We start from the raw sequence: 27,737 nt of genomic DNA on the forward strand, positions 1-27,737 counted from the left end.
TTCTGCACTAGAAGTTACCTGCATACCGGATGCCATAGACAAGGATTTTAATTCAAATGCTTCTCCCTCAAATGTTGTCTTACCTCCAACTCAGTTGAAGTACTTATAGAGGGTAATAACAGCCAAGCTGTGCTGGTTGCAGAGAAGAATATTTTCCTTAATTTTGAGATTGGATGATAGTGAGGAAGACAGCAATTCCAAGTCTGATGAGGTAACAGATGTAGACACAACTGAAAAAAGAATAAGCTATCTTAGTTTCATCCTAAAAAGATGTGATTTCTGGAAGTCCAAGCAGCTAGCTTAGAGAATGTCCCCCCATCCCAGCTCTTTTATCTAACAGTCAAAGTGTAATAAAAAAATTTATTGCAGTGTGCCAAAGCAAGATGAATGTTAAATGGCAAACTGGTACTCTTCTTTTTAAGTTCTTAATTATATCAAATGATCAACATTACTGTGCTTTTTTCATATCATCCACAACCATCCTTCCATTAGGATTCTCTGATTTACAGACTTTACAGACTTTCCTTATGCTAAGAGGATGTGTGCACTGTCTCAAGACTTCTTATGGTAATGATTTTCTATCCTTTCACCCTATTGTTCTTCACAGATACTACCTTTAGGGTATGTGACTTGCACAACATAAACTGTTCCATTTTTTTCCCTGGTAATTTCAGGGTTAGTTGTTCTTCACAACTCAAATTGTGGTACCAAGTTGGCAGATCACAAACACATTTCCATCTGGTGGTTTTCAATTAGCATAAGAACGTAATTGTCTTTCAATAATGTACATTTTAAAGGCTTGTTTGTATTGTCTTGTACATGGCAATACAATACTGCATCTCAGTCGGATATAACACCGTACAAACAAATTTGTTGTACAAACAAATTCACAAATGGATTGTTGAAACAGTATATTTAGCGAGTGCACGTGTTTAAAATTAGGATATTTTACACAGTTCTGACATGCTTATTCCATCAGTGAATGAAAAAGCAGATGTACGAGCAGTTAATGATAATTCCTTTCTGTTTACTGTGGTACTTTTGGAACACAAATATTTTTTTCAGTAATTTAATTATCCCTAGTAAGATAGGGATAGGATAGCTTTCAATAGGAAGCTTTAAGACTGCAGAATTATTTTACTAAAATTCTGTCAGGCTATGTAACTACTTCTTCCTTCGCCTCTCCTATCCCCTTCTGAAAAATGGTGCTTAAATGCTATCCTTCATGTGATGCACGTTTCTGATGCTCACATTAGGTATTTGTTCTCTTAGCTGTTCCAGGGAAAGTGAACTTTTCATCAGTTCCTGAAATTTTATTGGCATTAGTCATCCATACCTGAGAGATATTAAAATTAATCACATCTCGGTAGGATACTTAGAATGGTGTAATTTCTTTTTTACAGGGAAGGTGCTCCCTCAAACCATTCTATGCTAGAGGCATCTTTTGTCTGTCAAGGACTTTTCCTGTATATGGTGCTGTGGAACTCTGTGTGTTTGTGTGTGGAGAGAATATCTGTCTCTTTTTATGTTCATATTCCTTTATGAAGGAAGAATCATCTTCATGTTCTGCAAGAATTCTGTATTCTTTGCAGTTGTAAAGATTTCTCATTGCGTGTCTGCTTGCTCTTTTTCTTTCTAGGATGAGCTCTAAAAAAACTTATAAAACGTAGAATAATTTTTAACCAGAAGAGTGTTTCCTCTTGAAATGAAAAGGGTTTTTATTTTTTCCTGCATTACATTGTGAAAAAGAAGTTAGCATCTAATTTTTAAACTTTAATTTTCCTTTTTTAATATGCGTATTCAAGTTGAGATGATGAACAAACCTCAATAATGAGGCTGATTTTTTGCTCATAGATTTCAGGATATGTATTTCCATACATCTCCTGTGCTCACATATCAGAAATTTAACAGATGGATGTCACAATTGCTGGTGGTTTTTTAGGTGATTTACACTTTAGAATACTTGAGTTGTCATAAAAAATCATGACAGTGGTACATTTAAGAAGGTTGGAACTTGTTCTGAGTCCAGACAATATGTTGAAATCATCCTGTGTGAATGTGTAGGTGACTTAACTGGAGATCAAGTGCAGGAGCCCTGGTTCTTTAAGAATATATGGCCAGGGTTCAAGATCAGGATGGCTTTCTTTGTGTGCCAGTCAGATTAACAATTAAACTGCCACAGATACTATTTTCACAAGCAGAGCCTTGGATTGTTCTTGTTGGTGAGTAGAAGTCTTGTAAAAAAACACAGTTTAGGTTCAGGCTGGATCGTACCTTGCAGCTGTGTTGTGCACTGTTTTTCTCCTGTGGAATTGTGCTTTTAAAATCTTGTTTATATTAATATGTTTTCTTGTTTTAAGGAAATCTGATGGAGGTTTATTAGTACAACACTATGAAATGAAAATGAGAGGAGAGCTGAATTGTTAATGCAAATAATTTATCAAATAATTGTATTTATAAATCATGCAATTTCTTTATTTTCTGTGTCCTAGGATACCAGATGGTCCCATTGATCAGGGACCAGCTGCAGGAAGGGTACATGCTTTAGAGGAGCAACTTCTAAAGGCCAAAGAACAGATAGAAAACTATAAGAAGCGGACAGGAGATGGTTGGTAGATAAGTTTTCTTTTACTTCTAAAACAAGTTTTGGTGCTTTGGTATTTCATTTGGTATATCACAGATGTATTGGCTTCTTAACAAGTAATTCAGATACAAGTACTGATGCTTTTTATGCCTTTTTTTTTTTCTTTTTTTAAAGTAGAAGGCCTCGGAAAAGACCATGAAATACTAAGAAGGAGGATTGAAAATGGGGCTAAAGAACTTTGGTTTTTCCTCCAAAGTGAACTGAAGAAGTTGAAAAATCTAGAAGGAAATGAACTACAAACACGCATTGATGAATTTCTGTCTGATTTGGGTCATCAGGAAAGGTACTTGCATTAGTTGGTTCTGACCTTCAATTTAACTGTCATTATGTTGTTCAGAGATGCGTGGCAATTATATTTTTCATTGTTGCCAATCATCAGGACTCCTTATTGTTGGAGTACCTTTTGTATTATATTAACGTATTTTGTGTGAGTTTTGTTTATGCTGAACAAAATTAATCCAGGAAGTGTTAAAAATTCAGTGACGTCTGTATTTAAGCATATTATAACTTCTGTTCCTGTTGGGGAGGATGAATCAGGGAAACCTTATAAATATGATTGCTTAGCAAAAGATTCTGAAAATATGAAACCTATAATCGAAATAGAAATGAAAGCTTACTTTGAGTTGTAGGATACTGAGTCTTAGTTACTATATAACCTGGAGACAATAGCCTGGCCAGCTGAAGGAGAATCCCTTTTGATTGAACAATACCTTTCTGCTGGCTAAGGGATCCAAAGGTCAATGTAGCAAAACAGAAAAGTCTAAAGAGTAGTTTTTAGAGTTTAAATACATTTTAGAGTTTACCATACATTACAGTATGGTAATGTACTAGTTCTTATGGGCTGTATGTAGATTCTATAGGATTTTGTGTCTTGTACTGGTTGGTTAGTGTAAATTAGAGTATTCAACACTAAAGGAGATATAATGTTTTGTAACAAGGACCTCGCTCTCTTACCTTGCTTACTGCTCTTACGCCTGCGCTCTGACCCCTGCCACCTCTCTCTGGCTCTCTTGCTCCCTCCTCTCTTACCTCTCTTACCTATTACCCTCTTGTTCTCTCTCTCCCTCTCTCTTTGAGACTTCCCTTCAGCCGAGGCTGGTGGCTGAAGGCAAGGCCCTTTTACCCATGACCCTTGCAATAAAACCACGTACTCTAGAATGTCTCAGATCAGCAGAGTTCCTTTTCCCTGGTGTCCACAGATGGTTTTATGTGTTCCCAGCAGGACTGCAATGACAGTTTGAGTCTCATCAGTGAACAGTTATACAAAAATAATTGAATTAACTAAATATACTACCTTAAATCAATGACCTGAAAAATGCTGTGATCTCCATGTGTGAACATCAGGAATTAAGCAAGAGCCTTTGAAAATAATGATATAGTAAAGGGAAAAAGTCATAAGAATTTTCAATTCCTTAGAAATAATGCAAACACTATTTAAAACATAAAGACAAAATAAATTTGATTATAAATATGGGCAAATAGTATAGTCCATTAAATTTTATAATTTAATATTCCACAATTCCAAAGTCCATTTTGTCACAGATTGAGTTGAAAGTGAGAAGGGACTATTCAATTATTGAAAGTTATTATTTATATAAAAGACATGATTAAATTTCATCCAATTAGTGCTCTGCCAAGTGCAGTTTTATATATTTGAAATAAAAGTAGGTGCTTGGCTGAAGCAGAATTTTCCAAAGGACTTGAGATCTTCACTTGAGCAGTGCACTGACAGAGAAGCTGCCACTTCCCTGGATGGTTTATTTCAATGCTATCTCCTCTCAGAAATATTTATTCTCCGTTGAAGTGATTTCCATCTAGGCTTCTTGAACTTCAGGTCATGGATTCTTAAGTACCTTTTGAACTATCTCTGCTAAAAACAGGAGCAAGTAGTCTAATACCAGACTTTCCGACATTGGTCATGGTAGCGCAATCACTTGTGTGCACATTATTGCTTCATTTATAAAGCCAGGCTGAGGCAGGCCACATGAAACCTTGAATAATGTTGTGTGTGTTTGATGCCAGAAGGTTTTGTGTTGCCACCTCCCAGAGTGAGTCCTTTTCCGTAGTCCTTTCCATTCTACACCGATGATTATTAATTCATTCAGTCTTAGTTTGCAAGTTTCTGCATTTCTGTCACTCTTATGTTCACATTTTTCTATACTTCAGGATGGGATGAAACCCATTCGAGTGGTGCATAAACTCCTTTGCATTGAACTGTGAAACTGCCCTGTAGATCTCTTGAAGTTATGAGATGAATCTTACTGTGGTACAGAAAGAAGTTTGTATATGATGCAAGCAATCACAACTGCTCTTTTTTTTCCTCTGAGAATTTTTGTGTCGAGTACAAGTATTCTTTCAGTTGTCACAGTGGTTACTAAATATAGAATAATCTGAAGTCTGTTTAGTCTTAGTAATAGGTCTATGTAGACCTTCCTGTCTGGTGAGGTCCTGAAAGAAGACTAAAATAATTTAAGCTAAAATCAAGCAGCCATAAACTAGTTTTTATTAAAATGAATCTAGACAATCTGTTTATCCTATAGAAATTCAAAGGAATTGCATTGGAAAAAAAGAGATACAAAAATGTTTCTATGATATTCAGCATGTGTTCCTGGTGCATTTGTAATTTTGCCTTCAAGCAGTAGAATTATCTTGTGTTGCAGAATGCACTTCTTGATTACCGCTAGTCCTAAGGAAGTTCTCTCCTGCACCTTTGAGGTCAAGCTGTCTCCTTCTTTCCTTTTAATCTTTCAGTCTTGTAGTGTGAATTGCAGGAAAATTCTCATTTTTTAATGTGCACATTCTTTGGCATGTGGTGCACTGCTGTCTCTGGGGCGTTCTTTTCCCTTACAATGAATGCACAGCAGCTCCCCAGGGAAGGAGTGGTCTCATCTTCCCTCCACACTGTCCAGCTGGTCGCTTCTCTGAAAGGAACGTAGCATAAGTTTGGAATGAGAACATCTGATTTGCTCGTTGTGCTGAGAAGCACAGTGTTTTGGGGTTTTTTAAATTATTATTTTTTTCCTTTATTAAAAAAAAATAAAATTCCTTTTCTGTTTGTTTGTAGTTTGGGTTTTGTTTGTTTAGGTTTTGGTTGGTTTGGTTTTTTACTTATTGCCTGTTTGTTGGTTTGATTTGTTTTTTTTAACTACACATGTATGTTCTGAGGATTTTTTTAAAATGTTGCCAAATGCTCTTTTGTTTACAGTTGTGTCTTAAAAAGTTATATTTTAGATAAATGGAGCACTGCAAGTGCAGCTGCTATTACTTACTTTTTTATATATATGTGCACATAAATATACATAAAGCTATCTCACAAATTTTAATATATATTATAATCTAATGTTAGGATTAGAAAGATTAGTGTTAATTATAAGTACTCCAGGGAGTTTTTCATGCTGTCCTTACGTGGGAAAACAGAGAGGTGGGTATCAAATGATAAGATAGCTATGTAAGGAAAGAGGCTAATATTTATTTTGTTTTGTTTGAGGAAAGCCTACTGTGTCATAGATTAAGAGTTGCTGTCTAAGAGATGATAAATTTTAGTTTCTGTGGTTCTGGACAAGCAGTATTAGAGTTCTTTGTTAATTTTGGTTGTGTTAAGCAAATTGTTTACTACTTATATGGTAGTGCTTCTGGTTGGATGCCTTAATCAGTATTGGCTATGCCCTAGGAGCAGTGTGAATTTTCTCCAGGAGAGTGCTGCTCTTGCATATATTTTTGTCCAGTATTTCCATACTGATCCTATTTGAGAAACGGTGTTGGCCAATACAAGAGTTTCCTTGAGAATTACATAACTGTATTCTCATCGTTGCTATAGGGAAGAGGGCTGTTGAGAGTAAATTCATCTAAACACTGGAAAGACTGTTTGATATTGAGTTATTAAAAAAGAGCAAATGAATCCTCTAGTTGTCATGGTTGTTTCCCGTGTTGACAAAATTTGTTTGCCAGGTGGCTATTACTGAGTTAGTTTCATTCCTTCTCCTGGGGAGTAGCTGTCATCAGGGATTTTGTGGTAACTGGCCAACATTTGATGCATAGTGTTTGGACAAATTTTCACATTATTTCCTTTGAACTACATATTTTCCTTTGAGTTTTTATTTGTTGATGTAAAATTTTTAGGAGGTTTAAATTTTTCCATGTGACTGGGATAAATGTCTAGACTGATTGTTAAAAACGCCCACCCTTCCCTCTTTATTTTGGCAGTCAAATACAGATGAAACACAGCCAGATTTTTTTCCTCCATTCTGCTTTCCAGAAGCAAAATGCTTTTAAGTGCAGCTCCAAGGTTTATTTTATGATATGAAGCAACAACAGCAACAAGTTAGTGTTGTTGGTTAGTAAGTGAAGTTTCCTGCCATTTTTCCACCTGCAGTAGCCTCTGATAATCCTGTGCAGGCTCATCCTTGTCTGCACTGAGCTATCTTGGGCTCATGGGTCACCACTCCCTGTGCTTTTAACTCTCTGCATGGAGTGTGACCCTGGTCTTTGGTATTTGTGTCTCTTCTAAATCTGTATTAATAAGTTATCACAATGACCTGTCACACTCAAAAAACCCTAGCAGATGTAGCTAGAAAATGCACATTTCTGAGCAGTAACAATCAAAGAAAGAAGGTCTCCGTGACGGTGTCTTAAAATAGCACTACCTTATAATAATTCCTGTGTGATAGCACCTGTGAATTTTTCACTTCCTGGTTTACTTCAGGGTTTTATATTTCTTTTTTTAAAGAAGATCATGGATACTGTCTGAAAACTCTTTTATGAATGCATAACATTTCCTGCAAATCATTTGATACTTTTTATGGTTTTACTGAGCAAAGCTGCCTTTACCTAATGTGATGAGTCATTGAGGCTGTGTAAGGACACTCTCACCATTTCTCTTACCTCAAAAATTGTCCAAGTAATTATATTTCTTCTGTAAGACTGATTATTAAAACTAAGCCGCTGCCTTTTCTTTGTCATGATCACCATGGCCAATAATATAAAAAGTAAAATTTGGGCAACACTTTTTTTTTTTTTTGTAGAAATAGGAAAAATTACTTGAGAGCTGACAGCATTTTTAATTTTTTTTAAAATTGGTTAACTTTGTATTTTCAGTTATTTTTTCAGTATTTAATGAAAATATATTCCTATAAAGTATAGGGAGAGTACACTGATTACTTACAGGTACAGAAAATACTTTTTAAGGCTAATTAAATTGCATTTGAAATTGGTTTAAAATGTGACTATCGGGTTGCACAGCTGCTTTTAATGATAGAGGATTTTTTTTTTTTTCATTTTTTAATGTTTAAGCCTTAACTTGGTATTTTTTCTTTAAACACCTAACCTGGTTACATCTTGACTGGGAGGAAAAATATATTTAAACTCCCAAGAAAATGCATCAGTTTCCTTTTCTAGTATGCCTACTATCCTGTGTGTTTTCTATTAATAGGGAAACGGTCTTAGGAGGAGCAGACTCTTTATCTCTTCAGTTATCTGTATATAATCCATTGTATTAGAACTAGTCCATCATTAGTTCTGTTTTTATTCTCTTTAAACTGTGTGTGCATGTTACTGTGAGTATTATGTGTCTTTAACAGTAAGTGATTTAAAAATAGTTACCTGTTGATGCTTTAAATTAATTTTTATGCAAAGCTGCAATACGGTGTTTCAAGCTCAATTACCTTGTAAAAGAAAATCCAGTTTATATAGTTTCAGATTAGAATGTAGATCAAGTTCTTCCACTTGATTCACAGAAGGTGAGGATTACTGCTGCTGAATAATTTAGGTAAAATATTTACTACAACAGTAGTAGATGCCATAGTCAGTGTCTCAGTTACCCTGTGTAGAAGCATGGGGATAATGACCAAATGAGAAATATGAGACTAAAACTACAGATCCATAAATCCAATTATTAAATTAGCAAGAAAAGATTGTCTGATAACTTTGCTGATAAAGATAGGGCTGCCCTAATTTGATTTATCTCAATTTTTACTGCTTAAATGTTATGTCATTGGAAGTAATTTCCTAGTAGGGATATGTAGCGTGCTCTTCTCACTTATATACAAGAGGTAGCCTTGGCAAATTGGGTTTGTGCTTCCAGTGCTAACAAGTCCTGCCGGCAGCTTGACAAGACCACTTCAAATGTTATTAGGAAATGTATTTGTCTTACCCTCACACTTTTTTTTGGTCACCTCCCAAATTTCTCTGCCTTTGTTCTGTTGCTTCTCGTTCCAAGTGATCAAACTTGTGGTTTATCAAGGATTTCGTGCAATAAATAGCGGCATCTCAAGTTCAGATGAAAGTATTAAGGAAAGTGGTTCAAGCTTACAACTGTAGCATTGTTATGCAGAAATGTTTAGCAATATTAACTGTTCTCAGTCTATAAAACCAGCTCTAAAATTACTGGTTCTGAATTGGACTACCTGTTACTTCTAGAATAACCATTGACAGTTCTAGAAATACTTTAAATCGTTTCTCTCTAGTTTTTTATTTCTTCCCAAAGGCCACAGAGATTTAAAAAAAAAATCTTTTCCAGGGTGGTACCATTTGGTCAAAACCAGTAATTTTGACTAATCTGCAAATTTTAACAAATGAATGTCATATAACATTTTCATTTTCATGAAAATGATTATGAGTACTTTATTCTCTTTTTTGGCCAATGAAATGTTTTAACCCTAAGAAGAGAATCTCTAATGTATTAGATAATCTCAAGTTAGTATTTGATAGCTCCTCAAAATTCATGTTTTGTAGTATGGACTTGCATGGCCATGACTCTGTTTAGAATTTTTAATTGCTAATGGATATGGAACATTTATTAGATGAAGGATGCAGTCAGTCTGTCTTGGCTGCTGTTTGACTTGTATAGTAGGAGGTGGCATGAAGAACATGATTTTGAAGCTACAATTGAAATATCTCTGTAATTTATCTTTGATTTAATTTAATCCTCCAATTTAGTAATGCTAAGATTTTCCATGGTTTGTTATGTTTTCCATTGTTGTTCATAGGTCAATAATGACCGACTTGTACTACCTCAGTCAAACAGATGGAGCTGGAGACTGGCGAGAAAAAGAGGCCAAAGATCTAACAGATTTGGTACAGAGAAGAATAACTTATTTACAGGTAAGAGGGTAAAGCTTTTGTATTGAGGTAAACATCTTTTTCTTCTTATATAGATTGCACTTAGCTAAAACCTTGCAATAGAACAATTACGTGACGGTTTAAAATGAATGTTGGTATATGAGTGAATTATGTAGAAAAGAAATGATTACATTTGTTTCAAACATTTTTTTGTATGTATAAGGAAGGTAATATTCCAAGGCAATCATCAGGGTTTGTATTTTTGTCATTTGTTTTTTTTGGATCCATAGTTTTTACTGGGCTGTACTTACCTGTTTGAATTTTTCACTGTATTGTAAAAGATAATTCTCTGCTTGATATTTTTTAATTTTACTCTTTAGAGTATCAAAATGCATAAATATATTTGCATAGTTTTAATAATATAAAAGACCTTGTATCAAACTCCTGAACTAGCAGCCCATTTTAAAAAACATAAGGAAGCAAAATTGAAGTGCTTGTATAGTGTATTGTCTAGTCCTAGATTGTTTCAACAGATGTTTCAGACTTCTCTAGATGCTCATATTTTTGAGTGTATAAAGTCTTTTTAATATATGTATTTTTTGTGTGTGTATAAAATGTAAATAAAAATTGGTCTGAAGGTGTTGGGACTTTTTTCATGACTGAATGCATGTAGCTATTTATGTAGTGATCAAAAATATATTTAATGTAGTCTGCTTTATTTTTACCTGGTTTATTTTTTATGGCATGTGTGCAGCTGTTTTGTGTGGTCACTCCTAATGTCTGATCTTTTCTCTTGTGTAAATAGCTGAATTTGTTTCTCAGATTTTCGTTATTTCACAGTTCAGCTTCTCTTCTGTGACCAAGCTATGTATTTGTTGATTGTTAAATAAAAAAAGACACCCTTCTGAGGAAAAAAACATCTCTCTAAATTGTGCAGGAGTCATCACTTTATTGCACTTCTTCAACTCCTTTCTGAGAACTGTTCCTTATTTTTTCATTTTTATACCACTATTTGGCAGTAGTATACTGTAACAGCTTTTCATCCTGATAAATACAGCCTTTTTCTATCTTTTCCTTGTCTTTCACTATCCATTTGTTGTCCTATTTAGTAATATAACTGTGCAAGTCATCAAAAAGAGCGCAAAGTTATTTGCTTTAACAAATATGCACCAATGTAAAGCAGTCAATTGATTTGAAATTACACACATTGATATACCTCTATTAAATAAAACTGTATTAAAAAATAAAATAAAATGAAAAATTCAGCAACCTTGCCCCTCAAGTTGATGCCAAAAAATAATTATATGGCACATATTTGTAATTGTTTTTTAGTTAAGTATGAAAGTACTGCATAGCTTTTTTCTGGTACATGTTGAACAGTGACAGCTGCATTATTTTGGGACATCTCACTGGGAAGTCATTTAGCTGAATGATTGTGAATAGTGATGACTGCTACTTCATTTGGATGACATTACCATAAATTTGTTTTAATGAGGCTACATGTAACTAGTTCCCTATAGCTGGAGCAACATTTAAAAAGCTAGGACTTTATATTTAAGGAAAAGGCTTTATTTTCAGAGATGTTTTTTATCAAACAGTTGAAGAGAATATGCAAAAGAAGTCAGATAAGAGCACCTGTAGTTCTGTAATCAAGTGAGCAAATTATTATGAAGGCAGCAGTTTTCTGTCCCTTCTCTTTTGTGCTTATTTTTGTTCTGTTTATTTTAGGAAGTTTGTGATTCAGCATGCAGTCTCTCAATAGCAGAATATTTTTGCCTCTGATTTAAAAAAAAACTTTAAACTTTTTGTTCAGCTTTTAAGGTTAAAAATAAAACCAGGTGAGAAAGGTTACTAAGTACTCAACAAGACATCAATTATATTAGTCATAGTTTGCCATATTCTAGTCATATTCTGCCATACTATTTAGTTGAGGCTTTGTATGTATGCAAAGAAAAGAAAATTGGTCACAAGACTTTTTTCTGAGGTTAGTGGACTTTGCAATATTTTTGGTGAGTTTATGTGTCACTTAGATTTTTCTGTCTTCTGTATTAAATCCTCTCTCACATCAAAATTACTGATTCCTATTTTTAATAAAAGTGCTCATGCTAAAATTACAGCAACAATAGAAAAGGCTATGGGCACTCCGCATACATGCAAAGGGATGCACCCCATACAACTGTAATCAATCAAATTAAAAGTATGTTATATGGTTTCAGTACAACAACCACCCAGGAAAGTGTGATCACTGCTGATATCTGTGATTTCTCTAGGACTGAGGAACACAGAGTGTTTAAGTCCTTCTGCATGCTGAAATGTTTTACTTAAGCTGGAACTTGTGTGTTGTAGGAGAGTAGGTGCAAACTAGAAGAATTAATATTAGAGGAAGGTTTGAGATTTCTGTCTCTCAAATCAGACACTATTTCTGACTAGGGAGAAAAGAATGTTTTCTTCCAGCAGCTGGAAGAAACTTCTGGTGGTTTGTTTGTTTTTTTTGTTTTGGATTTTTTTCTGCCCCCAAAGTCTTGAGGGGAGCTGGTATGAAAAGGAAGGACTACAATGACATCACAAATGAAGGGGAGTAGAAGATGGTATAAATTACTTTTGTGTTAATTAGGATAAGAAACATCTATTTTTGACATATATCTCTAAAATAATGGGATTTTCCAAAGATTTTGTGTGGGACTCTCTTCTCCAGCAGACTGTAGGGTAAAAGAATAAAATATTTATTGAAAATATAAAAAAAACCCCAGCTTTGTTAACAAGTGTCATACTGTGTTGATGAGGTTACTTAGTAAATGGTATCAGAGTGCTCCACTCCACCCACTCCACCCTAGTATCTTCTATTTCATTGGATTAAGTACATTTCTCTGAACTGTTTTAAATTCATTATCAACACAGTCATTTCTCATATAGTAAAATATGTCAAGGAGCAGGGTTTACTTTTGCCAGTTTGTCATGTGTTTTGATGGTTGACTACACGCTTGAAAGCACTGGAAGATGGTTAGGCATAGAGGCAGCACTTGGGACATTATTCCCATCTGAACCTACTTTCTGGCTCAGAAAGGCCAACCAAGAGCCCTGGAAGAAGAATACAGTGGAAATCCTGAATTTTGTGAGAGCAGCAGTATATGCCCATGTTCTTTGTGATGAAAGACCATTAAATCCATCTTGCCAGATAGAAAAATCTACTTTTATTTTAGATGGTATTCTCTTCCATAGAGACATGTAATTCTAATCATTTTGCTATTCTGAAAATTTGTAAATTTTTTCAGTTGCTTTGTTCATAGAAGTTATTTTGAGGAAGATAAAAGATGTAAACTCTAGATAGGCTGGGTGATCTAATTTATATATTGAAGTATGTTTTGTGTGATGTGTCAGTTGTAGGTTTTTTCTGTTTTTGATTTTGTGTGGGTTTGTTTAATTTTTGTTTGGATTTTTTTGGTATTTGTTTTTACTGCAGTTGTATGGCTGTTACTTTACAGGGCTTGACATTCATGGAGGTCCCTTTCATCCCTCTCTTCATTATGTAGATCATTAAATTGGAGATAGGAGTGTGATGAGCAGTGTCATTAGGGTTGAGAACAGAATGTACTACCCATTCAAATCAGGGATTTATCATCCTTTTCTGTGACTTTGTGCCAGGAGGAAAACTCTTTTGTCAGTCTTAATTGGTTTTGAAATTGACTGTTATCCTTTATCAGCTCAGTACTTTTACTGGTTGCTTTGGTTGGCAGTTTTGGTTATGAACACCCAAGCTATTCTGATGCTTGAAATGTAACTTTTCTTCCTTATGAATGGGTAATATTTCCACCTTTTCCTGGAAACACCAGTTGAAATTGCAATATGTCCAAGTATCTCTACTTCCCCTTTTTCTTTTAAAATTCTCAATGGACAATTAAAGCCCAAATACTGCTTTGTCTTTTTGCTATTTGAGTATAGCAATTTGAAAAAACCCCACAGTCATAAAGAAATAAGTTAAATAACTTCCTTTTAAAGTCACAAACTAATACCAATATATATAGTTTTCGGTTAAGTCTACAAATAATGATAAAACCCATGTAAATACATTATATTAACATTGGTAAGCAGTCACACTATCACATTATGTTTCATTGTGTGATTAGTACTTGATTTCCATAATGTTTATAAGCTATTATATGAAGCTTGCATTTGCATGAAAGAAAGTGAGAAGGGCACACCTTGACAATATTTCAAATATGCCATTGATTAAATGCTTTCATTTTAGAGGACACAAGCATTTGGAGGTAATGACAACTGTAAAAAGCATAATCTAATGACATTTTCCAAAAATTCACAGAGATTATCCCTTCCAAAAAGAATAGTGTTATGGCTTTACCCAAGCTGGCAACAAAGAACCCCCCAGACACTCACTCCTCCTCCCTGGTAGGACAGTGAGGAGAATCAATGGAAAAAAACCCCAAACAAACAAAAAGACCCACAAAGAAACCCTATTGTGGGTTGAGAAAAGAACAGTTTAGTAACAAACCAAGCAAAGTATGGTAATATTAATGACAATAGTAGTAATAAAAATATAACACTGCTGGTAATAATGATATGAAGAGGATTTTTTTGGTGGAGTTCTTTCTGTGTGGACTTGCAGAGAATACTAGAAAGGCCCTTTTTCTCTTCTGACAGACTGTGAGAAATACATTTATTATAATTTTAAAGATAAAGTTATCCATTAGGTTAGGTTTAGTCTCAAGTTATCCATTAGATTTGTGATGACAAAAGTACTGGTCTGAGGAACAAAAATTACAGATGGAAATTTTATGTAATTTATTGTTTTCATATCTAGTTAGGTTTTGAATTAGATGTATTTAAAATGAAAAAAAAATTAAAATGCTGAAGTTATAACTCCATATGTTGTAGAGTTTTGAGTTTGTTTTGTTTTGGATGTTTTATTATTCCTGCCTCCCTCCAGTCTGAATTGTTGTCCCCTTGTTCATACCACTAAATGCACAAATTAATTTTCTTCTAAAGCATTTTAGGACTCAGAATATTCAGATTATCTTTAAGATCACTTGAAGGAGGGATCTCAGTTCACCAGACAGGGATCACTGTTTTTCGAAGATTTGATTTGATTGTTGCAAATTTACAGAAAATTTAAAGTTGTTTAGATGTGAAAGAAACAGAAATTTGATTTTGAAACAGAATATTGATGCTCAAATATCAGTATTCTCATACCTTATCTGAAACTTTCATCCCAGAGATTTTATGGGAGACCTTTCTGGAATTTAGAAGTATCTCTAGAGTCGTGCAAGTATGACTCTAGACAAGTATATGTACTAAAAAAGTACTATCTTTTACGTAAAGAAAAACTTCTGTTGGTTATGATGTTGTGTTGTCTACGTACCTAAAATACGGTTTAATTTAAACATAGCATTCATACAATGTAGGCATTTGCCTCCTATCTTGTGGTTTCTTGGTTTGTGGAAGTGAAGTATGTTATTTTATGGAAAGTGTATGCAGATTAGAATTCTGTCCTTTATCAGTCTGCTCAGGTATGTGTTTTACATTCTGCATTTACTATGTGGTCAGTTAGCCTGGGAAGCAGTCCCTTAATAAGCATTTGTTTTATTCTGTACCATTTGTTTTATTCTGTACATTGTAGACAGGTGGAAATTTTCTTTTATTGGATGACATGCATGCTTATTGAAAGAGAACTAACAAACTTGAAAAAATGCCAAAGGAAAAAGCATTCCAACACTGAGAATCATGTTGATGAAATGTGAGCTCAGAGTCCAAATGTTGGCTTATTCTGACAGATTTACAAATGAGAAAGTAATTTAAAATCTTAAATGTATTCTATTTTACATTAGGATAGTGAAGTACGTTCAATAACTGTTCGTGTTCACAGTGAAGAATTCACATAAAATTTTCATGGAGCTTGCTCATCCATTTTAATTGGAGATGTGTTATAGCAGAATGGCTTCTGTGATTGATGACATTTGCCAGTTTTTCAGAAAAACGCAAGCCTTTGGTGCATCTTGTCTTCAGCTCACTTCTTCGTCCATCCTCACAGAACCCGAAGGACTGCAGCAAAGCCAAGAAACTCGTGTGTAACATCAACAAGGGCTGTGGCTATGGCTGCCAGCTCCACCACGTGGTGTACTGCTTCATGATCGCCTACGGCACGCAGCGCACGCTGATCCTGGAGTCGCAGAACTGGCGCTACGCCACGGGCGGCTGGGAGACCGTGTTCCGGCCCGTCAGCGAGACCTGCACCGACAGGGCTGGCTCCACCACTGGCCACTGGTCAGGTAAGGCTCAGTCACACACACCATCCCTCCTGCCTTCCTTGCAGCTTCATTCCCGTACAAATAATTTGTCATCTCTTTTGTGCTGTGTGGAGCGTAACTATGACCGCAATTGTGTATGCAAGTGCCTTTTACATCTTATTTATCTGTTGTATTGAAAAAAAAATTCCTTGGTAAGATAGCTCTGCATTGGGAGAGTTTTTTTAATATAAAAGTTTTGTATTTGATATTTAAATTATAATTTTTTAGCAGGCTGCTGCTGCGTTCTCTGCTAGATATTAATCTTGTTTTCATGGGAAGAGAGTATTAAATAGAGAGTGTTGTTAATAAACTTTTTTAAAAATAATGGATATTGCCAACGTTAAGCGATAGAAATGTAAAAGAAATGGTATCCAATAGTCATTCACACCTCAACAAAAGAAATAAATACCTAAAATAATTCCTAATGCAAGCTGAACAAATCCAAAATCCATGTTGTTAAAACAATGCCCATGTAAAATATGAATTTTTGTTGTACAACAGCAAGTTGGTCCATTCTTATATCATGTGGAACAATTTGCCTAGAATAAGCACTGGGCACTGATGTTTGGAGGATCAGGTAGCTTTGTTTGTGTCAAAGTAAACAGTATTTGTTTTAAATGACATCTTTCTCCATGTGATTGATAGTAAAAACATATCAACATCTTCAGTCTTTTCACTAGGACACTGCATAACCCGGTGAGTGGAGAATCTTAAAGTAACTATTAAAGTTTTACACATCTGAAATTAACTTAATCAGATTTATAAAATCCAGTTTACAGATTGCATGTAAACTTGTGTGTTTACACATTGAAACAGCATTTGCACATTGAAACAGCATCTGTTCTTCAGAGCTTCAAGGTGCTACAAAACTTAGCTGTGAGAATTCTAGTGGGTTTTGTGAATGAGATTTCTTTTTGCATGAATGAGATTTTTTTTTGCAAAAAAATGTTTCTTTGGTTGGATGTTTATAGGAACAACTATAAATGGAAAACAGGTATTGAGAACTCAGATGAAGTTTTATTCATGTTTGGCAAAATTAGTAAGTGAAACTACCATCTGGGCATGGCTCTCAGTGGGCTCCTCTGTGTGACTCCAGAATTTAGATGCAAGGAATTTTGTGAGCAATTTTAGACCACAGTAGACTGAAAAACAGTGCACTCATGCACACATAGCTTTAAAAGATTTTATGCTTTCATGAAAATCTGTTTAAATAGATGATGATTTCCTGCAATATAGGCTCTTGTGGATGAAAATACAAATAATGCTTCATTTAAGTCCCTACAGTTTGGATTCTTTTTTTTTTTTTTTTTTTTTTTTTTTCAGTTAGTTTCTACATCAGGATGAATAGTTTGAAGACTGAGCACATGAAGTATTCTGATGCGATCAATTATTTTTTAAATAACGAATAGCACTAATTTGAGTTTCGATACTCTAGAGCTGGAGGACATTGAGCTATGAAGGACAGTCTTTCTATAGTCAGCCTGTTGGCCAGCCACACATGCTATAAACTGTGTTAAATTCTGATCTTGTGGAATGGCTTGGTCAGTGAGGATGAATGAGACAATCAATCTCTGTACTTGCCTCAGTGTGGCTTCAGTAGGAGTTTTCACTGGATACTTAAATGCTATTAAATTTTCAAGACAGTGTATTTTGCTGAAGATTTCTGTGTGTTTTTTATGTCTCCCTAAATTTATATAGATTTTTATTTACTTGTGTATCTATTTATTTATTCCCTGTTTTTTTCAGGGATAAATAAGTCTGAAAGTCTTAACTCTAGTTAAGAGCAGTTTCTTTGCAAAACCATACCTTTAATTTTTTCTTTTTTCTCTACAAATTCTGAAGCCAGCATGGATTTTCTAGATTTTTAAAGTAAATGTCTTAAAAGGCGTCGACATTTATCAGTTTTCATTTTCATAGACAAAACATTTCTCAAGTGTAGTATAAGAATTTTTCATGATTTTGTAAAATTATGTATCAAAAATATTTACACAAGTGAATAATTATAGCAAGTGTTCAATGTAAATTATAGAAATAGGCCCACAAATCAGAAAAGTATATCAGCTAAGAAAAATGCTTTCACATAATTTGCAGATCTGAATAGATAATAATTTAGTAAAATGTGCTTCATGACAAAATTGTTTAAGTTTGTACATTTATCTTCCTTTTATTTTAATTGCTTCTTCTTGACATTTTATTTGCAGCACAAAATTTTGCTGTTTCTGGACTTTATTTTTGGAGAAACAATTTAGATAGTAATACCTTCTCCAAAGAATTAAGAGGCTTATATAAGCTGAGAATACATATAGTTCTGGAATTTCCTTTGTCCAGTCCTCTCCTAACTAGGTGTAAAGGCTAAACTTGTTTTTGGAATTTGGGAAAAAGAGTGAATTTTAATGAGCAAGGTGATATTTGCCTGATAGCAGAAGATTAGTAAGACCTGTTCTCATCTGTGAAGAATTAAGGGTCACCTCAGCCCATGTCATGTCTTGCAGGAGTTGTTCTTTGTGTTTGACACTAAACTTTGTGTAGTTTTGGAATCAAGTTTAACTTTTCTGGCTTAAACATATTAAATGATTGAGAATTCTACTGCAGATTTCTGTAAATACAGCAGTTATTTTACTGTGGCATAATTTTTCCTTGTCTTTTGGTTCACTCATACTGTCATTCTAGAGAAAAAAATCTGAAGAGATGGTTGGGTATATGCTCTTTTTAGTTCTAAAATTACATCTTGCCTGTAATTGCATCTTTATTGTAGTTAGTTTTTCATTTGATATCTATGGTCAAACTGTTTATGAATAATTATGGTAGGAATTTTTATAAGAAGCATGAATGATTTACCAGTAATAAGAGCCAAAACGTAGAGAACTTGTAAAGACATATTTATCATGAAATTTTTGATCAATTTTCTTTAAATTAATTAGTTAGCCAGGTCATAATGTTGCTATCATTGCTACATGCTAAAATGGAGCCTCTTCTTGTCATTTTTTACTCTTTGATTTATGATGTTATGGTGGCATTCCCCAGTAATAAATTGAAAGAGGTCTATAAAATAACTAGACAAAAAAAAAGAGAAAGAAAACAGATTAATAGGAAAGACAGATTAATGTACTTTTAGAAGTCATATCTGCATTGCAAGCTGGAGAATGATGGGATGTGGAGGTAAAGAAGCCCCTTTACATGCTTTAAATAACACTATGTGCTCTTTCCCATAAGGCCTAAAACCCAGAAAGATGAAAGATAACTTGAAAAAGGAAACCTGAAACAAAGTTTCCTACAGTTATCCATGAATATTGATTTCACTGCCTCTAACTGTGGTTTGCTGAATTAATGCTTTTGAGGAAGGGATACCCAGAGGGGAGAAAATGGCAGAGCTCTTCATTTGTTGGTAGTGCCAGCTTTTAAGTATTAATTGAACTACAATCTTAAAATATGAATTAACTAATATGTTTATATGTATAATTCAAATGCGAGGATACTGTGGGTACACAAAATGAATGTTTAATTTATTAAAGTCTATCTGGCAACAGTAATCAAAAGGACTAAATAAAAATTGCAAAATCAAATCATAAAAGTTGTACAGAATTAATTGCAATAAATTAAAAAGTTTCACTCCATGAACTAGATATTCCTTGACAGTCGTTTTTTATGGAAATCAGCTGAATATTGAGTAGTGGCCTAAAAACCCCTTTAACTTGCATACAATTGTAAGACTTATGTTTTGCTCCTACGTCTCACTCTTGTTTATAAAATCTTCAGATAAAATGGGTTCATTTTTAGTTCTAGTTCTTAACATTGTTTTTGTACAGTGACTTTCATTGTTTACATTTTACTTCAAACAAGTTCCCTTTCTGTGAAGCAAGCTGGAGAACAGTGATTTGAGAGAAGAGAACAGAGTGTAACAGCAACCTCTGAATTTTGCTTTTTTTCAGTTCTGTTAATCTTGAAATCAAGCTACTGATATTGTGTAGATTTTTTTGTCCTCAAGGTGCCTTGTAAGATACTCTATGTAAAGACATTTGTCTGTGTAAACACATAAATATATTTAGAAAGCGGTAACTCTTAAAAGGACCCTGGAATTCTAATCAGGTATATCTGAGTTTTCAGAGCAATGCAGTAGCCTAAAAGAGCTAAGTGATCCTTATTTATATCTAAGTGGAGAGTTCTTCAATAATAGCAAAAAGTTATTTTCACTGTGCAGAGCAAAGACAGGCTGCAGGACACCATCTATTTCGGTTATATGGTCTTCAAAATGAATATTGATAAATATGAAAGGATTCTGAGAAAGACCTACACTGATTCAAGGACATAAAAAGCTGCATTACAGTAGGAGATTAAAAACTGTAATTCAGTTCTAAAATAAAGCAAGCTTTAAAAGCTGGCACATTTTATAGGTATTTCTATATGGGAAGTATTTCTGCTTTTAGACAAAGATGTGGTAGACAATTTTGATTAGAGATGAGGTCTGTTTTTTAACAACTCACTGCTGCTGTTGACCCCTATTATAGCAACTGGTCTAAAAGTGGAAAAGCAAAAAAATTCCATGATCTGAAATTGGAATTACAGGAGATGCAGTCTTTTCTTGTAACTAGCTTTATTTCTTTTGGGGATTTTCAACACAGAAGAATGTTTGCCTTTGGCTTTTGAGTGGGCATGGGGTTTTTAAAATTTGTTTGCTTTGTAATGATACTTTTAATATTGTCTTACAACTTGTGTCACGAAGTTCACTTGTGCAGTCCCAAATCTGCCATACTAAACTAAATTAATTTGTGTTTTAAGGAGGTTGTATTAAAATACATCTGTGTGTTCTTTCGTGCTATAATCAATCAAATCAAATTGATCCTAATTAAGCCATTTATGTGGCCTAAATGTACCACTGGTTCTCATCTAATTTTAGGAGGAATTTCATCAAATCTATTCCTCGTAAAAGAATGGTGTTCTTGGAAGTTGTTTTGCATGTCAGTGGCATCTTTTAACAGGATGGGAGATAAATGGGAAATACTTTAATTTCAATACAGTCATTGTCTAGTAAATATTCTAATAGCAGAAGTAAGAATGTCTGTATTTGTTTAAAGGCTGATGTGTATAATTGTGCTATCTAGCAAAAAATGTTCAAGGAACAAAAATATTGGGATTGTATACAGTGAGTTCTCCTTATGTTATTGCTAATTTAGGTGAAGATTTTATGTCTGTATAAAATGCATTTAAGAATTTGGTAAGAGTTCCTTGCATGGGTGGGACCATAAGCAGATGAACAAACATGTTCCATGACAATTCTTTCCCTGTGCTGAAATGAAGGAAGGTAACCTAAATGTGCCCACTGAAGTAATTACTTTCCAAATAGCAGGGGCTTCTTTCCCTACATTTTTTGATAAGGGGAAGATGAAGCTGAGGATTTAGAAATCCAAGAGTGCATGGAGGTGGGGAAAAGGATTCTCAGTTTTGTTCTGTTCAGTGGTAGGAATGTCAATTGCATATTTGGTTACACATTTTATGCTGTTCATATGAAATACTACACTTTGAAGCATGATTTTTCCTTTTTCCTAACAGATTAATGTTGCCCCCCCACGATGTAGTAGCAAAATTGGTACCTGTAGGTTAGTGGTTGATTGCAAACTTTGCTCACGAGCATTAAATCGTGGATGACAAATTACAGATTGGTAAACAAAATGTCCATTACAAACTGTAGAAAAGGTTTTTGCTTAACTGTTGCCCTTCTAAGAATTGTTTAATACGCAAAAAAGCGACAAATTGGCTTAATATTAGAGTTTATTTGGTTTAAGATAGCCATTCTTCAGTTGATAAGTTGTACTGCAGCATGCACAGTAGGGAAAAATAGTATGTTTTGTACTCAAATGAGAATTCAGGGGGGTTTTTTGAATATGAAAGGAACGCATGAAGTAAACTAAGTATGTTAGGTCTCAAACTACAAAGTTTGAAATGCTAATCCGACTTCTTTGTTTGGCCGCATAAATTCCAATCCAAACTGAAGCATTCTTAGGTTTTTGGAGAATCAACCTGCATTCAAGTTTTGAGTTTTCTAATGTATTACACTGGTTATTACAACCAGTTACACTGGTCATTACAACGTACTAGTTCAGTAATATTACCTATTTTTAAGTAATCTTTAAACAAGGGTAACCTGAACTGGCAGCTGTGGAATTGAATTGAAGTAATCCAAACCCTTCCTACATCTTGAAAATGACTACAGCCATTTCCAGGTGGGAGACGTCCCAGAGCACCACCAGTACTATAGATTATGGCTCTGATACTTGTGAATATATCAATTATTATAGTGGCCATTCTTTGTCTTCATGCATCTTGGTTTTTTCGTAATGCTTTCATTATGTTTTCCCCTATGACTGAAGATCAGAAAAATTTCCTTTTCCATTATTGCAGACTTACACCCCTGATTTTCTGCTTTCATGTTGGTAGACCATTTGAAGTAGAATGCATCCTTGTTTCTTTCAGATGCATTGTTAAGGTGTATCACTACTATGAATCTCAAACAACATACAAGGTTTATTCTCTTCTGTTTAATTTATGGGTAACTAAAATGTCCTTTTGTGTACAAATACCTTGAGAGCCGTGTTCCATCTCGATTTGCATATGGAGATACTTTTACTAATTCATTGAAAGAGGAATCCTCCAAGTGTTCAAATTAGAACAATACAAGACTAGGAGTTAGAAAACCACTATCTCAAAAAGATGGTGAATGTCTTGTCTAAAATGAGAGTGCTTCTCCACTAGATGCCTGGACAGCCAGCTGCAAATATTAAGCTCCATTGTCATGACCTGTTGGAAACTTCTAGGTCATGAGATATGAGATATTGTCTGCATGTTGTCTTGTTTTTTACATGCTTATACATGCCTGTTATAGGCTTGAGTGTATGTCCAGTCAGCATGTGCATGCAAGAGATAAGTTCCTGAAGCTGTTGAAGGATTATTATAAAAACAGGCTATTTTCTATTCCAGAAGATATTACCCAATATTGAAAGCAAGTATTTGCAACCATTTTCAAATATATAATAATTATCATTAGACTGAAATAGAGAAAAAGCTTCAGTGGAATTGTTTGAAATCAAATCCAAAAATGGTTTTTCATCAATATAGCTGTAATGATCTTTTTTATGTGTTCCTGAGTTATTTCAACTATTCTTACGTATGATCTTACTTTTAAAACATCAATTCTGTTTACTGTTTACTTGAATGACTAGACTTGGGAAACGTGGCAAAACTCCTTTGCATTTATTTGCCTTTGCAAATACATTTCATGATATTTTCTGTCAGCCAGGGAATTGGAGCTCCTCTTTAACTGGTACCCCTTTCATATCTGCTGTTTAGTTGAAACGGGGCATTGTTCAAAAGCAGTTTGAATATATAAAGATAAAAGGAAAAATAAATCGCTAGTAAGCATCTTGATTTCTACCCAGTGTGATGGTCTTCTGACTGTTTTATGAAGTCCCTTTGTGCAATCTCCTAATCTGTAAACTTTCCAGCTGACATGCTGGGTATCTAAACAATTGAGGATGGGAAAAACCTTTGCTTTTTAATGTTCTCTCGAAGTGATGTGACAGTTGCCACATAAAACTTCAAGTTAGTGATGAGAAGTTTTCAGTAGGGTGAAACAGAAATATAGGTCTTTGTAATATAGCTCATCTGAGATGCTAAAAGGGAATGGAGGCTCTAAAGGCACCACTGCTTTTGTTTTGTAAGAGACAGAGCTATTGCAAATGCAGAAATTGTTACACTCAGTCGAAGCCTCCGTCAGTCAAAAGGGAAAACATTCACTGGAATCTCATCACTTGATAGGACAGTAAGAGCACTGTTCATATTTATGCCGTGGTTTTGGTTGTGGGTAGGATTATCAAAGAACTGGCATAACATGGGAAAATAAATATTATGGCAAGATTACTCACTTGTGTTACAAAGACATGTTAGTAGTTCAGTAGCTCTGGAAGTCACAATTTTTGCAGGAGCAGAAAGGATATTAATTAAAGTTTTAGTTTTTGGGAGGGAGATGATAAAATAATATCTTTAAAGATTTATTTTAGACTTGTTTCTTGTGGAAGCAAAAGTTTGTACAAGGAAAAGATTAGAGAAAAAAAGCTTTTAGATATATGAGTTGTATTTTACATTGACTACTTTAAAAGAAAAATATTATTTTTACCTCATGTCAATTTCATTTTATAATTCATCTATGGCATAAAGCTCTTATAAGGTAACTTTATTTAAGTTTGCAAATGCCCTGAAGATAGTTGTAGGAGGTGTAGTCTTCATTACAAAACAGATAAAGGCATACTTTTACTTTCTTCTGAATTATTTAACAGTTCATACAGAGAGTAACACACCATCATTTTACATAGTTTTTACTTTTTGCTGTGTCTGAAAAGAAGAGCACTGAAATAACATAGATGGACCCTGAACCTGCTTTCCTTTGCAATATGTAGCAGGAATGAGCAGGACAATGAGGAGCCTTGAGAGAATTCAGCACAGTCCTCTCACCATATTCTGTGCTAGTCGAACAGCTTTCCCAGCACTCTGACACATCTCCTGAGGCTGAATTTAGAGTTTTTCACTTGGGTGAGATTTTAAATTGGCAGTCAGTCCTTTGTGCTGTAGGGCTTGGTTAAGTAGATCTGTGATAAGCCTATGCAAGTTGGTATCAGCTTAATTAAGTATATTATAGATACAGAAAACAGGAAGCTATTCCATTTTACATTGGTTTATTCAGTTGTGTTTCTAGCAAGATAAACTGAAATTAAATTGAAGTTCTCAGTTACAAGACAGGAATGTCCATAGCATGGTGTTCTTTGGCATACTTTTAAGGACTTCTTGAAAAATTGAAATTAGCTGATGAAATTTGAAATAATAGGAGAATGAATGATCAAACAGGTTTTCAGTTAATATTAAGTAAAAGTAGTGATTGTACGGTAATATGTCAGCCTCCTTTCAGGTAAGAAATTAATTAACACCCAATAAAAAGCCCATCCAGGTGCAGGTATGAGCCAGTGTTCAGATGGCAAGAAGTAAGGTTACCTAAAATGACAAAAATTCCACAGGTCTTTTTGAGTCAAACCAACATTTTCAGGTTTCCAAGAAAAAGAAGTTGGTAAGAAAGATAAAAACAGCTCAGGTTTTTAAATGGGCTTAAATTAGAGTAAATTTGAAAAGTAGACAGACGGTAAGGTTATGCCAAATCACAAAAATTATATAAGTCCTGAGAGCTATAAAGTGATTAAGGCACATTTGGATACTGCGGCGAAGCAAAGTTATGCTTTTTGTAACACACAGAGCTCATTTCAGTATTTAAAAAGTATTCAGTGGATCTCCTGGAAATTGAAACTGTGTTACTAATGTAGTAGTGATGAGCATATTGAAAAACTGATAGTAAATAAGAACTAGATGGTGCAATTGGCATGGGTCATCTGAATTAACCTTCCTCCAGGACCTACCTCCAGAGCATGTTGTTATGGTAAGAGTCGGTGTTTTCAATATTGCAGTACTTTATGACTTTTGCAAAAACACTCAATCTTTGGTTACTCAGTGAAGTAAAATCCAAAACAGGATTAAGTTACAGAACTCTGGAAGACAATTTTTTAGGTTATTCCAAACTGAAAAATAGTACCTGAAATCATATGAATGTTAAGCTATAAATAGAAATATAGTGACAAATTTTGACAACTGTAGAAGTAAAATCACATCAGAAGAAGTAACTTGAAGTAATGCTGACATGTAAGTTATGTATAACAACTCTAGAGGTATCTTCCAACCTAAATAATTCTACAATTACATGATCAAAATTGTACCACTGCTGAGCAGGGAACTGGACCTGATTGACGTGATAACGTTGTGATTAAAACTACCAACACAGGAAAAATATGTAAACATTAGTATGGATGGAACCTCAAGCATTCTTTCATGCCATTCCAAGTTAAACATTTATTGTCTAAACTTTCGCCTGATACTTCACATCTGCACCAGATTTAGCACTTCCCTGGCTTCATGCTGCTTTTCTTTATTGCAGCTTTCTGAAGTTGTACCTATAAAGTATTATCCACCATATTATAAGATTTAAATGCTCAATATTTTTTGCTGAATTTATGAACTTCTATTAAATCTTTTCCTGTGAGTGTGATATAATAGATGATAAAAATATGAACTGGCTTCTGGAATTAAAAAGAGTCATCTGTAGCTGTAGTATGAGAAATTCTTCTAAAGAATCCCTTACAGTGATGGTATACAGTGCAGTGATGAAATACTGACATATAGATATATCTTGGAAGACAGATTTCCAAATCTGGTAAAAATCTAAACCATCTGTATATTCTACTGTAGTTAATATTTAAAACATAACTAATTCTTACATATGTAGATCATATTTTCAAATTCTTACTGTATGTACATCACATGCTTATATGGTGCTTGTGTTTTCCATGGTCTATTTAATTTGCTACTTCATAGTTTAAGTTCTTGAAGACAGGGATTGTCTTTCCCCTCTTCAATTAACAGCATAGCTAATCCAGTGGTTATAATGATGTCTAAAATGCTGAAATTTACTGCAATAGAATGTCGAAAGAGCAGCAGAGCTGTAGTTACTTTTTAAACAATTTCTTATGCCTTAAAATATTTCTTTGTTTACTTTTTAGCAAGTAACTGAATTTTAGACATTTTAGATAACCAGTCTGTCCTGAGAAGCCTTCGCAAACAGTAACGGTATAGTTATATATAAGACGGTATAAACAGGAGCATATTTTATATTTTATTAAATACCAGCTGCTAAGAATTAACGAACCTTCAATTTTGTTCTACTTGAGTGCATTGTGAAATACAGTTTGTATCTAAATGTAGTCTGGAACTAGATGTATTAGATTTGTTAATGCTGTTTCTGAAAAAGTGTAGAGCAAGGGTTAGGTCGTCTTTTTGAAATGGAAGATACAGATGCATACAGTTGTATGTTTGGGATATTATTTGCCAATGGTAAAGGTTATTAATAAACTACTTGACTCATCTTAGTATGTATTTTAAAACAGGTGAGGCTAATGATAAGGATGTTCAGGTGGTGGAACTTCCCATTGTTGACAGCTTACACCCACGGCCACCCTATTTGCCCTTGGCTGTCCCTGAAGACTTGGCTGATAGACTAATTCGTGTTCATGGGGATCCTGCAGTGTGGTGGGTCTCACAGTTTGTGAAATACTTGATTCGTCCACAGCCTTGGCTAGAAAAAGAAATAGAGGAAGCCACAAGGAAACTTGGTTTCAAACATCCAGTGATCGGGTAGGTATTTAGTTTTCTTTTTAACTGTCTGTGCTTTGGTATGTGTATGTAGTGATTCCTGTTCAGGAAAAATTGTTCTATGATGATAATCAGAATCTCAACCTATTTTGTGGGGAGAAAGGGGGATTTCTATATGAAGCTCTTATTTTTTAACTGTTCGTAATACAAGTTGATTGCAAGTACTTCAGCATACTTGTCTACCTATAGTTGGACAGATATATAAAAAGCAGCTCCAGAGATGGTTTTTTTAACACCTCCTTCCACATCCAGTAATACAGAATTTCATTAATGTAATTGCCTTATAGGTTGTATTCCAGGCACTTAACTATCTGTGTCTTCTTTCCAGTGCCTATAGCTTTTACATTTGAGGAAAAAAGGCTAAGCCTACATTTTACATGCCACAATTCACAACTATTTTTTTCTCTGGCTACATACGAGTATGGTATATGCCTTTCCCTTCC

General features: G+C 34.4%; 1 protein-coding gene across 8 annotated transcripts in view; it reads left to right on the forward strand.

The window, feature by feature from the left end:
• Positions 1 to 27,737, forward strand: part of FUT8 (fucosyltransferase 8) — a 102,263-nt gene that overhangs the window by 56,877 nt on the left and 17,649 nt on the right. For 6 of the 8 annotated variants that reach the window (XM_083863680.1, XM_083863676.1, XM_083863681.1 and 3 more), the window contains 5 exons: positions 2,493 to 2,608; positions 2,759 to 2,927; positions 9,628 to 9,742; positions 15,744 to 15,981; positions 27,030 to 27,276. In XM_083863680.1, coding sequence (XP_083719806.1) covers positions 2,493 to 2,608; positions 2,759 to 2,927; positions 9,628 to 9,742; positions 15,744 to 15,981; positions 27,030 to 27,276 — 885 coding nt within the window. Of the gene's footprint in view, positions 1 to 2,185; positions 2,223 to 2,492; positions 2,609 to 2,758; positions 2,928 to 9,627; positions 9,743 to 15,743; positions 15,982 to 27,029; positions 27,277 to 27,737 lie in introns of those variants that run through there. The other 2 variants (XM_083863683.1, XM_083863682.1) reach the window with 2 other exon arrangements.

This window comes from Zosterops lateralis (assembly GCF_965231275.1).
Source record: "Zosterops lateralis genome assembly, chromosome: 6".
Classification (NCBI taxonomy): Eukaryota; Metazoa; Chordata; class Aves; order Passeriformes; family Zosteropidae; genus Zosterops; species Zosterops lateralis.